The sequence below is a fragment of the Rattus rattus genome, chromosome X (assembly GCF_011064425.1).
Source record: "Rattus rattus isolate New Zealand chromosome X, Rrattus_CSIRO_v1, whole genome shotgun sequence".
NCBI classification, from domain to species: Eukaryota; Metazoa; Chordata; class Mammalia; order Rodentia; family Muridae; genus Rattus; species Rattus rattus.
In genome coordinates, this window is record NC_046172.1 from 27,781,771 (window position 1) to 27,794,851 (window position 13,081).

General features: G+C 38.7%; 1 protein-coding gene across 1 annotated transcript; it reads left to right on the top strand.

Moving 5' to 3' along the window:
- Window positions 1-53: 53 nt before the first annotated feature.
- LOC116888784 (cytochrome c-type heme lyase) lies at window positions 54-9,072 on the top strand. The gene is made up of 6 exons (XM_032890066.1): window positions 54-234; window positions 2,784-2,935; window positions 3,238-3,386; window positions 4,157-4,276; window positions 6,868-6,954; window positions 7,543-9,072. Exons 1-6 carry the CDS (start codon window positions 117-119, stop codon window positions 7,739-7,741), a joined length of 825 nt encoding a protein of 274 aa, XP_032745957.1. The 5' UTR covers window positions 54-116; the 3' UTR covers window positions 7,742-9,072.
- Window positions 9,073-13,081: the final 4,009 nt, after the last annotated feature.

Here is a 13,081-nt window from a genome sequence, read left to right on the forward strand (position 1 = left end):
ACGAGGGCCAGCCAGGTTCAGAGTAACAGGGGGATATCGGCTGTTTAGCCTCCATGTTTTAATCTCATTCCTTGCTTTGGCAGTCGGGAATTTTAGATTGGGTGTGAACCCCAGCCATGGGCTCCTCAGCATCTTCTCCTGCTACTGCAGTAAACACCTCAAATGCTTCAGATCATCAGCCAGCTTCAGCTTCACCCCCTTCAGGATGTCCAATGCACGAAGGGCAAAGGAAAGGTAATTCGCCCGTCTAGAAAATTAAAAGAAAGGTAATCGTTTTAGATCAGTGGTTCTCAACCTTCCTAATGCTGGGACCCTTTAACACATTTCTTCATGTTTTAGTGACCCTCAACCACAAAATTATTTTCATTTCTGTGTCCTTACTTTAATTTTGATACTGTTATGAATCGTAATAACAGTTGCCAGAGGGGTCATCTCACAAGTTGAGAGCCAGGGTTCTAAAGGTGGTTTGGTAGTGAGGCTTGTAAGGCTTGCGGAGTAAGGCACTTTGGGACTGGTCCTAATTTTGCTGCTCACTTGATATCATAAACAATTTCTTCATGTCTCACAGTCTGTCATCTGTATGTGTAATATAATTTTCACAAGATTATGATGTTGATTACTGAGATCATATATGAAAACTTAGCAGTTCTATAAATCAGCCTTGTCTCTGCAAAGTTTACCTGTGCCTACACCAGTGGCCCTCAGCCATGCATGAGAAGAGCCATCATTCAATACATATTTTTAAAGATTTATTCATTTATTATATATAAGTACACTGTAGCTGTCTTCAGACACACCAGAAGAGGGCATCGGATCTCTTTACAGATGGTTGTGAGCCACCATGTGGTTGCTGGGAATTGAACTCAGGACCTCTGGAAGAGAAGATCGGGTGCTCTTAACCCGCTGAGCCATCTCTCCAGCCCCCTCAATACGTATTTTGAGTTTCCACAACTGAGAGGAAACAGTACTGCTTATATATAGTGGGGTGGTATTTAAATATAGTGCTAAATAGACATCATACAACCTCAGGCATGAAGTCTTTGGTCCATAAATAGTAAGAATGAACGCCAGAGCTGAATAAACCTGTCTAGATGTTTCAGTAAACTACTTTCATATCTGTTATGGTCTCCATGTAGGTCAAAATAAGCCTTCACCAAGTGAATTTGTAGACCATTATGTCAGCACTAGGTTGGAAGCAAAAATGTTCTTGAATTAGTGAATGTCTGCTTTAGATAGTTGAGACTGTGGCAATATTGTATCCTTACTGCATGTGCATGTTTACTGCATGCTCTTGCTTCCAGTGCTATCATTCTTCTTTCTCTCTGTTAGCCAACTGTCTACAAGAGGTCAGTACTTATCCTGTGACAAGCATTGCTGGGTTTTGTTTCTTCACTGAGAGAGCAGTAGCAATGCCTGTAGTAGACAAAAATCCTTTGTCTAATAGAGTTTACATTATCACCTGTATAAACCAGTGTGGGAGATTTTCTGGCTGTTTTATAGTGGAGGAAACAAACTAAGGCTCAGACTAATTTATGTACTTCAAGTAATGTAGCTAGTAAGTGGCAAAGTTGGTGAAAATTCTGTGACCTTGGACAAGGACAGAGCCCATGGTCCCCTAGTATGTCTCCTAGAAGTTGAGACAAATCAGACAAAGTGTGTGTGTGTCTTTGCTTTGAGCTTCTTTTCTCAAGTAGTTCTCTTCATGATTTATATTTTATCTGTTTCAGAGAGTTGTCCTCCTGCTTTATTTGTATTAGTAAGAATGTGAATACTTAAAGGAGACTAACGGTCTTCTTGGTTATATGATGTGGAAACTATAGCACTGATTTCCTTCTAATAGCCATCTGGGATCCATGCTCTGGGACGATTGGTGTTCTTTGTGATGCAGAGGGGGATATATCAGTTGTATTCTCACTCTTAACACTTTAACATACAGTCTTGGGGAATAAAGCTTGGTTGAAGAAGCCAAAGGAGTAAATAGAAATTTGTCTTTTCTATGTAATAGCATTCATGATATTCTTTATTTCCTCTTGGTCCCTGGAACAAGGTAGGATTTCATGATAGAAATGGTTTTTATTCTGGGACACAAATCTTTAAGTACCTTCGTATTCATCTGATACTTAGACAAGCTTCTCAGTCCCCACACCTGTCTGGATCAGCTCCCTAGGAGCTTGGGCATTAATTTGGGGTTGACTGAAGAATGAGACTATCGTGGGATATTTTCTTTAAAAATTGCCTTTTTGGTGCACTTTATCTGCTGACAAGGACTAGCAACTCAGATGAACAGTACATTTTTTGTGGCTTACTTACTTGAGTCTTGGGAAAAAAAAGATGAGCAGAGTGGGATTTACAGTTTTCTTTGAGTGTATGTAAAATCTGCTGCTTTTCTGCTCCTGTTTCCAGTACTTGAAGGAATATATCAACAATAGATGCTCAGATAGTGGCTGCTACCTCACTGGGGCTGGACTTGTATGCAACTAATGGCTGGAAGTTAGAGAGACCTAGTGAAGTATGGCCACTTCTCACTGCACGTCCTTTTTCTCTTTCTTTTTTTGTTCTTTTAAAGGGAAAGTACATTTCTAGCATCTTATATTTAGGATTTTAGAAAGTTAACTAGCTTAGTTCTTGCCATCTTTAAGTAGAAGAAATTTAGTTTTCCAATTGTGTTTGGTCAGAACTTTGGCTCTTTAAGGTCCCAACTAAGAGGACCACTTCCACTGTATCTTAGTATGGTATGATACGATATTTAGCAGTAAGAGTGTTTTAATACTTGATTATTTCAGGCTGTCCAGTGACTGCAGCAGCATCTGACCTGACCAGTGAGAGCAAAGCACACTCTGTACCTGCCCACCAAGACCGGGCCTATGAGTATGTGGAGTGCCCTGTGACTGGTGCTGCAGCCAAGAATAAGGAGAACCTGGATCCTTCAAACCTGGTAATCTACCCTCATCTCGTCCCAGGACATTTTATGCACCTATGCATTCTATACCATGGTCAACTGTGTCTCCTCAGGCTATAAACTAGAATAAATCTTTCCTAAATTTTGTCTTGCTGGTTATTTCATTGGAGCAACAACAAAAAAGTAGTATGACCCAAAACATCAGAGGTGTGAAACTCTCATGTCATTGGTTTAATGGGAACTTGTGCTTTTTGTATGGAGAATTGCTTTCCAGGGTGTACTGATTATTTTGTAGTTTATACCATAGTGCTAACATTCAGACACAATCCATTCTATAGATGCCACCACCTAATCAGACACCGTCCCCTGATCAGCCATTTGCTTTGTCTACCTCAAGAGAGGAGTCATCAATTCCAAGAGCAGACTCTGAGAAAAAGTGGGTTTACCCATCTGAACAGATGTTCTGGAATGCCATGTTACGGAAAGGGTGAGTGAATATGTTATTTAGAAGATAATTTACTTGCCACGCTTATCTCAGAATTAAATGCTAAAAAGTTTTTGCTTAACCCCCAAAACATAGTATTTTTTTAGTGACTTAAACAGTTTATAATAGAATTTTCATTTATCAGATTATAAGTTCAAGACCAGTATTTAAGGTCAGTGTTTTCTAGAAAAATAAAATTGATGAGGTATGCGGTTGAGGAGTGATCAGGAAGGTATTTGTTGTAAGAAAGTGGTTCCCATGATCATTTAAGCCAGCAGCAAGCCCCAGAATCTACAACCAGCAAGTGGGAAAGCAAGTGATGCGAGAACCAGGGGCCTTGGTTGAGAAGCTTGAAATACACAAAGACCTGATGTTTAAGTTCAGGTTGAACATTAGGTAAAGCCTAAAGTTATAGCTCCAGCAAACATGTAGGAATTCTGTTTGCCTATGGAAAGGACAGCAGCCCTTTTGTTAATACTTAGACCTGTAACCAATTGGATGAGATTTACCTGTACCTCACAGCATTTGTTTTTTAGAAATACGAAAATGAAACAGTTAAAATTATCATTGCTACTAAATGAATAATGCTACCTTAAAAATGGATGGTTTTGTAAGGATGGATTTGGGGATTTTGTGAAATGAGATTAACATGAACCTTCAATTTTTTATTTTAGTGTATACAAGCTTTTATTAAAAAGTGTATATTTTATGTATGCACAGGGTAACTTTTTGACTTCAATAATTGTCAAATTTTATTACATGTTCTTTCTTAGGTGGAAGTGGAAAGATGATGATATTAGTCAGAAAGATATGTATAATATCATTAGAATTCACAATCAGAATAATGAGCAAGCTTGGAAGGAGATTTTGAAGTGGGAAGCTCTTCATGCTCGGTAAGTATGTTTAAAAGCTTTAAAACAATGTTCCAGCATTGTCTTAACTTCACATTAGCCTTCCTATAGTGTTAACATTTAAATAGTATTTTGTTACTCATTTGTGTAGCAGTGATCATCCTTGTAGGAGAGACCACACTTTCTTATTCACTGAGTTCATAGTGCTGATTGCAGAGAATGGTGAATAAAGATGGCTTATGTCATGGTCTGAAATGGCTGTTGCCTAGCTATGGACTAGAGGTTTCTGGAGGCTTGGTCATATACCTATCTGGCAAGGGGTGCTTGCTTAGTCTCTGAATGTGGCTGTTTAAGCTGTCTTATGTATCACAGTGGGTGGGTTCCAGAAGCTGAGTTCTGAAAAGCACCAGGCAGAGTCTAAATCTCCTTTTCTGACCTAGCTAGCTGACTCAGATATTCCAAGCCTGGTCAGATTTGGGGGGGTGGCATATGGAGACCTCATCTCAGTGGAAGATAAAACGGTAGGTCAGTAATTGAAGGAAGAAGTACAACTGAATTGTTTTGGGATCCACAGGAGGTAGGAAAGAACTTTTCAGTATTATTCAGCAGTATTTGGAATCCCCTTAAGGATTGACCTTAAAGATCTGTCTTCATATGGGCCTCTTTTCTCAGAGAGTATAGGTCAATTGAAAGAGCATTGTTTCTTCACATCACCTGGCAGGTTTGTTGCAACTCTACATGCTGGGCTCACTTATAGGATGTCTGACTGAGTCCAAAATGGGTTTTCTCTTTATGGAATGATGTGATACTGCTGGTTTTAGATCTCCTCTAGAAGTGGATGAATGGGAGTATCTTTATAAAGAACTAGGTCCTATCACAATCTGGCTTACATTTTAAATTCCTAACAATGCATGAGTAATAAGTTTCTTGGAGAGAAATCATCTACTGCTTTATTTTTCAGGTTGTCTCTTTGTTTTTGGTATTCACATTGAGCATTTCAGAATTAGCACTACTTGAATGTCACTAACTGGATTGTTGGTATACAGTGGGTGTACTTTTCCTGGAGGAGAGACCTGGCTGACTGGGAGCTGCAAGTAGTCATCACAACCTCGGTTAAAAATGATCTTTATTTAAAGGCTCTTTACTTGTAGCATGATTTTAAAAGCAAAGAAATAAGAGCAACAGGCATTTCTGCTTGTCGGTTTCAACACCACTGGTCATTTGCAGATTTCTGGCAAAATTAGCTAGGTCCTAAAAGACCTCACTAATGTCTCCAGAGGAAAACTTACAAAGGTTAAGTTTATTGCATTGTCTGTGATGGTCTTGAGAAGAGATACTAGAAAGGTCATAGTTAGACTCTCCTGTACTCTGGAGATAGTCTTTTCTCCCTTACACTGTAGGAATATAGCTTGTCTTACAAATGAAAGCAACTGGTAAGATAAGTGGCTCCTGTCTTAATGGCTAGTCTTCCAGCCTCATAAGGGCAACTGGTTTGTGTCTTTCAGGGGTAGCCTTTGTGTGCCCCAGTGCCAGTAGAAGATATTCCCCTAAGGGACTTCAGCCAAGGTCTCTAGTTAGGATCTAACAGTGTTCAGATTACTTAGAAAAGCAAGTTCAGCACTACTTACAACTCATTCCTGGGAGTCAGCCCCCATCCTTTTTTTTCCAGTAAGTCTGTTAATTGTTTCTAATGAAGCAATAAAGTCCTCCTACAATATTCTTGGATTGTTCCAGGTTATCTAAGGATAACAAAAGCCAGGGATGCTGAAAGTTCCTCATATTATAGTTTCATTGCATTTGCATACAGTATGTGTACATCTTCCTGCATATTTTGGACAGTCATTTATAATGACTAAAAACAGTATAAATGTTTTATAAATATTTGATATACTGTTTGATTTAAAGAGCAATGAAAAGAAATAAAAATCAGATCTGCTCAGTGCAAGTGCAGTTTTATTTGTTACCACTTTGTTTTTGAGACAGTGTTGACCAGGCTGACCTCTGTATAACCTAAAGATAACCTTGAACTTGTGATCCTCCTTACCTTTACCTTCCAAGTGCTAAAACTACATATGTACATCACAATACTTGATTTATGTGGTACTAAGCATTGAACCCAGAGCTTTATGCGTGGTAGGCAAGCACCATAACAACTAAGCTATATTCCCCAGGTTTCAGATACATTGTTTTTCCAAGTAATTTTAGTGTACAGTTGGTTGAATCTGTGAAAATGGAGCTCATAGACTCAGATGGCTGACTGTATAGCAGTTTTTATTGTTTCTCTGCAGAAACACTAAGTGCTTTATACAAAAAAGAAAGAAAATACACACTATATAACACTTTGAGACTATGCCTGTACCCTTGTCCCAGATGAGAAGATCTTGTCTCCTGAATCTGGCAGGAAAGCTAAAAGATGCCTAAAGACAGATATACATAATCCAAAAGGAAAGAAAAAGGTTTCTAACAAATAGGGACAGTTTATTTGAACTTTGTTAGGAGTTATTATTCTCTGTAAATGTGATAGTATAACAAATAAATACAGAAAAAAGGCATTACTCAAAAACAAAAAATCGTTATCCTGTCCAATGAAAGAAAATGTTTTTAATAAACTATTCTTATTTGGGCATTTTCAGTGAGTGTCCTTGTGGCCCATCATTGGTCCGATTTGGAGGCAAAGCAAGAGAGTATTCACCAAGGGCAAGAATTCGTTCCTGGATGGGGTAAGTGTCAGTATAGAACTGCTATTGACATTCTTTAAGCCATGGTCAGCATTCTTATCACCAAAACCAGAGTCTAAAAAAAAAAAAGCAATTCCATCTTCCAAACCTCTAGTATTCAGCCTGTTTTTTTTCCATCTCCATGAGTTTACTCATAGATGGGCAGAATTATAAAGGTTGGGTTGCTAGCCTCATGCTTTACTCTCAAAGGATTGAATTGTCCTCTTTTTGGTATCTTTAGAACTGTCCTCTTACTCCTCTTGGGGTTGTTATCTTGCCTTATCACTCCTTTGTCTTATAGTGTAATAGGGCTATTTAGTATATTTGATTTCTCTAGTTTCCTACCTAGCCTGGCCTGGGAATCTTTACCATGAACCTATTCCTTTATAGACAGATGATCTGACATAGACTCATCATAGTTCTTAATCGTCATATTCTCTAAGTATCATGGACTGATTGAATAAGTCTCATCTCCTCTGCTAGATATCTGCAAATAAGAGCGAGCGTATGAGTATGTGCTGTTTTTCACTCTATCTCTGCTTACACCAAGACAGTAGAGACCTGCATTTTAACATTTTGTTTTCATTGCAGGTATGAATTGCCTTTTGACCGCCATGACTGGATCATCAATCGTTGTGGCACAGAAGTTAGGTATGTGATTGATTACTATGATGGCGGTGAGGTCAACAAGGACTACCAGTTCACTATCCTGGATGTGCGTCCTGCCTTTGACTCATTCTCAGCAGTATGGGACAGAATGAAAGTTGCTTGGTGGCGCTGGACTTCATAACCACTATTTTGTTTGTTATGATAAAAGTGAAAATTTTTCCTGAGAAAGTTGTTAAACTATTTTCCCCAAACTAAATGCACTCATAATGTCACTGAGGGTACTTTTCAAGTGAGTGGTCATACTTGATCTTGTATTTGGCAAACATGCAATGCTCCATTAAATTTTGAGTCACATTTTCCATTGCAGTTAATAGGTCAGTTTCATTTTTTCCTGTTTGGTATGAATGGGAAGCAGTCTCTTAGTTTTCTCATTAATGGCATTATTGGATGTTATTTTCTGAAGACACCTTAGCAACCTCTGAAAAAGAGTTTTTAAAAAAGCATAAAAAGTTGGTTTTTTTCCTTACTATTTCTTCAGAAGTATTTCAGATATAAAACCTGAAAGTGTGTGATGCTTTTACCTGCCAAATAATTTAACTATATTCAGTATAAATAAGAAGCAATTATTCTTGATTTAAAGTAACTAATATTTCTAAAATCCCTATGGTCTAAGTAACAATCCTAAATAAAATACACAAGTATATATCAAATGTACTCTTCAAAACTGACATGTTTAATGTAATTTCTGATTTGACCTTAATAGAAATTTCAACTTGATACATAAAAATTTCAAAATACTTGGTTTTTATTTCTGTTCAAATATGTAACTGTTAATGAAAATCTGATCACACCATCCCTGGAAGTTAACAAATTATCTTAACGTTATCTCATCCCATTCCATCTTCCCACTAGGAGCTTGCCATCGATAGTGTAATGTAAACCTTGAGAGCCTGGCTCCAGTCACAGTGACAGCAGTGTTCCTTTAACAGATAAGATTATATTTGGCTAAGTGTTAGAATTCACAAGAAGTGCATTTTTCTCAGATGTGAAATGTTTGCATCAATTCACCATCATTTTGATGTTTGTTTTAAGCAAGTGGTAAGGTTGAAAACTGATTGCTGTTGAAAACTGATTGTTTTGCTGGGCAGTAGTAGTAGCACAAGCCTTTAATCCCAGCACTCCATAGATGTCTGAATTTGAGGCCAGCCTGCTCTACAAAATGAGTTCCACAACAGCCAGGAAAATCCTCTCTCTAAAAACCAAAAGAAAAAGAAAAGAAAACTGATTGTTTTATTTTAATTATAGCAATATGTTAGAAATAACTTTTTTCTTAAGTGTTGATAATATGAAAATTTTTTGATTCATCGTAAATACTGTAGTATTAACTTAGTGGACGGAATTGCTGTTTTTGAATTATTTGACATATTTCCTTGTTGTATGATGCTTTAAAAATCCAACATGTGAAAATATTTGTATTTTTTAAATAAAGCTGACAGTTGAAAGGTTCTGAAACTTCTTAGAGTGCTTTTGTAGTTACTTACTTTTTGAGAAACTATCGTCACTCAATGCAGCAGTGGTCCCATCTGTTAACCACACCATTTTAAACTGCATAGGAGTGTAATCACTGTTGGCCCTTCTCAGGTCACAACTGGATTAGGACTGAAAACTAAAAATTAACCTGTAAGGAAGGATTCACTTTTACAGTGACAGGATATTGTGAAAATCAACTGTCACGTAAACTCGATTACAAGATCAACAGTTTTATATACCCTTCTCCCACTTCTAGAAAAGATATCCGCTGAGGACTCATTGTGGCTAGATTATACTTAAGTCTGTTCAGGGAGTAAAACTTTACTGCTTTGATGGTTTTTATATAACTTGAAATTCATTTTGGATTGTCTCCAACCTTTTAAACTAAGTCTTTTATGTGTAGAAATGGCATCATTGAGAATCAGAGTATTGGCAGGAAAGGTATGAGCAAACTGGGTTACTTATTAGCATTTAGTATTCCTGTGAATTCATTAGTTGTCATTTGTGTGATGTTGATGTTCACTGTGCATCACACCCAGGACAGAAGATGGCAAACAATCATCCATTACCTACAGAACCACAATCTTTCAGCGCTCAGTCCATAAACAAAGTCATAGTACTGTAGAATTCGTATTTTAAAAAACTCTCTAAGGTAATGATGGGGGTAGGGATACATAGAAGTTTATTTCAATAGATTTAGCTCCTGTGATGATTAGTATAGTCAGATTGACAGAATTCAAAATGACATGGGAAATAATGGAACTTGGGATATGCCTGTGGGGGACTATCTTGATTACATTAATTGAGCTGGGAATTTTGAGTCACCATGGGGTATTTTGAGTCACCATTGGTATCCCGTACTACATAAAATGAAGAAAGTGAGCTGAACACTAGAAACCATGTATATTTGCTTCTCTGTTTCTGGATTATGGGCATAAGGTGACTAGCTGCTTCAAGCTCTTGCTGCTTTGACTTCCCTACCATGATGAATTACCTTAAATTGTGAACCAAAACCCTTTCTCAAGTTGCTTCTCAGGCTATTTTATCACAGCAACGGGAAACCGACAGTTGCCAATTTCTTTGGTCCCTGAAATGTTTACCCTCTAGCAGAGTTAATGAAAGTGAAGTGCTCTGTATTTATTTCCTGTCTTGTCCTTGTCATTACTGCCAAACCATGTTCAATCATTCGTGTGCTTGAGGCTCTTTGTGATTAGAGGTCATACCCTGAAGACGGGTAGCTTGTTCAAGTGTTCTCTTTTACTTGCTCAGTGACATTTTTGTTCTGGGCCTCCATTTTCATGGTTATAAAATAAGAAAACTGAACTGACAGAGTTGTTTTGCAAGTTCTGTGAGGTGACCTTTATGTGCTTTTGGTGCAGAATCCTGGGTAGAGAAAGCTTAACAGCCATCTTCGTGATTGACAGTGACCATCACAGGGAAATTCTGAAGCAAGGCTAGAAGTCAAAGTGCTGAGACACTCCACAGGAAGAATCTGGAAAGATCTGGAGGTTCTTCTAATTCGTGTCAATTTTAATATTACCGGGTACATATAATAGATGCTGAGCAACCTCCCGTTATCTAAAAAAGGCTAAAGGGACTATCTTTTCGAGACTACATGGACATAAATTGATATTTAGTTAACTTAATATGTAAGTCCTACTGGGCAAACATAATTATGTGCCTGGATTTCCCAATTTAAAATGTTAGTAATGTATGACACAAAACCCAGCTTCATAAGTGGAAATTAGGTAAAGCCTAAGAGAGCCATCAAGAATGCTGTCATGAAGCTGGCAACAAGTGGGGAGATAATCAGAGAAATTCTAGTTCTTTCACACCTTTCCAGGGTTTTCTTAAAAATTCCTGCTACAAAAGTGGACTAGAATTAAAGATGGTATATCCTGTGTGTGGGTCATGTAAGGAATAAATGACTGCAGGCAAACATCACCCAGAAGAGCCAGTGGCCTCTGCTCCATGCAAAAGGACTAGTGAGTGATGATTTTTATGGCCTTTCAGTTAAAATTCTAACACGTAATCATTTTACAATTTCATTTTGACTGTTTTTTTTTTTTAAAAACAGGGTATGGAATTGTGTAAGGAAAGTAGTGCATGTGCATTCTGGGAGGTTTTGCTGCCTCTCTCATCTCTTCTGTGTTTGCTTTACCGAAGGTCCTTCTTAAACGTTCTGTAGATCAGACTTCCTTGGAAGTCTTGGTAAAATGCAGATGACTGGGTTTGCACTGAGGGTCCCTTCATCTTGTAGGCCCGGGACAGCTAGGACTTTATGTTTTAACAAGTTCCCAGACGATACTAATACTATTGGTCAGTCACCATGTGGACTTTATTTTTCCCTGGCATCCTTTGGGCATCTACCCAGGACTAACTTTGCAACAGTGTTCCCAGTTGTTGCAAATTCCCATGGTCATAGTCGTGGTCATGGTCAAATTGGAGATGGAAAGCAAAGGTTAAGTGGAAATACAAATTTCCCATTTTTCTTATTCCTCATTTCTTCCCCAAAGCCCCTCTTCTCTTAGTTCTGAATGGTGCTTCATTTTTCCAAGTTCTGTTTTAATAACAAAAACTTCCTTGGAGAGTTGATCTCCCATGACTTCTATAGGCGGTGACAAGGCAGCAGGATTGCAGTGGTTGAAGGCAATGTCCCAGACTGACTGAGAAAGTCCCTGTTGTGCTCTGTGCTGTTTCTATGTGGATTGGTTTATAGCCACTCCCTTGAGCAGCTGAGGTGTTTGCTCTGAGTTATCTCTGATCTTTGCTCACCACCTTAGTTCGCCAGGTGGCCAGAACTAAGTGCCACAGATAGAATAGCTTAAACAACAGAAATTTATTCTCATGGTTCTGGAAGCCAAAAGTCCATGTTCCCATTAGCAAAAGATTTGATCCATATCCTGCTTTTAGCTTCTGGGTATTCCTTGGCTTGTAGAAGGCTGTCTTCATTGTTGTCTTCATTCTCCTTCTCCCCTACCCTTTTAGCTCTTTCCCTCCCTCGCTCCTCTCCTTTCTCTTATGCTTGCTTGCTTGTTCATACTCCCTCCCTCCTAAGCACTCCTCTCATTCCCTTGTTCCCTCATACTCCCCCCACTCCTCTCTAGTGCTTGATTCCTCACTTGTGCTCTCTCCCTGCTCCCCATTTACCCAGTTGTGTCTCCCCATCCCGTGTATACTTTTTTATTAGCAGTTCTATTAGAGCCAAGCCTCTTTCAAATGCCTCCATCCTAACTTGATCATCAGCAAAGGCCATGTTTCCATTTGTGGTTTCCATTTCCTAGGTGCTAGGGAGTTAGTAAAAGACTGTTTTGGAGGAGGACAACACAATTCAGTCTGTAGTACATTGACAAAATTTATCTAGGAGCAGCTAGCCTTGACTTTCTAAGCACTGTCACTTCTGAATTAGCCATGTGTCATTTTGAATACTTGGTTCAGCCATGACATTGTGAACTAGTACTGGTCCCTGGCAAGCTTTATCCTTCTGCCCAGCTAGGTATGCCCCTGGTTACCACGGCTTCTGTATCTCTACAGACAGGTTAACCAGCAGAGTGTATCAGGGATGGAATTCTTTTGGTAGGAGGTAAGACCTACAAGGTACCTAGATGGTCAAAGCTCAGTGGTTTGCCTACCCTTGGGCATTCTTAAAGTGATTTGAGATCCATAAGGCACTAGAAATAGGCTTGCCATGTTTCCTTTCTGTAAGAAAAAAAAAACTAACTCCATTCCTAATTTCAATACCGTATAATGAAACACATTAATTGTGTGTGTGTGTGTGTGTGTGTGTGTGTGTGTGTGTGTGTGTGTGTGTGTGTGTGTGTGTAACACAGCATGTTTTCCCCAACTACTGCGAACATCATCTGAGGGTTCTAATTTCTATGTTTTATTGATTAACCTACACCAGAATGAGTTCACTCCCATTGTATAGGAACTAACCCCGCAGGATCTGGTTGCAGAAAGGAAGGGCTATGGGCTGAGGCTATCGGTCAGT

Coding starts and splice junctions, on each gene's coding strand:
- LOC116888784 (XM_032890066.1), top strand. CDS start 117: ATGGGCTCCTCAGCATCTTCTCCTGCTACTGCAGTAAACACCTCAAAT. Junction 235..2,783: donor GCACGAAGGGCAAAGGAAAG/GTAATTCGCCCG, acceptor TGATTATTTCAG/GCTGTCCAGTGACTGCAGCA. Junction 6,955..7,542: donor AGAATTCGTTCCTGGATGGG/GTAAGTGTCAGT, acceptor TTTTCATTGCAG/GTATGAATTGCCTTTTGACC.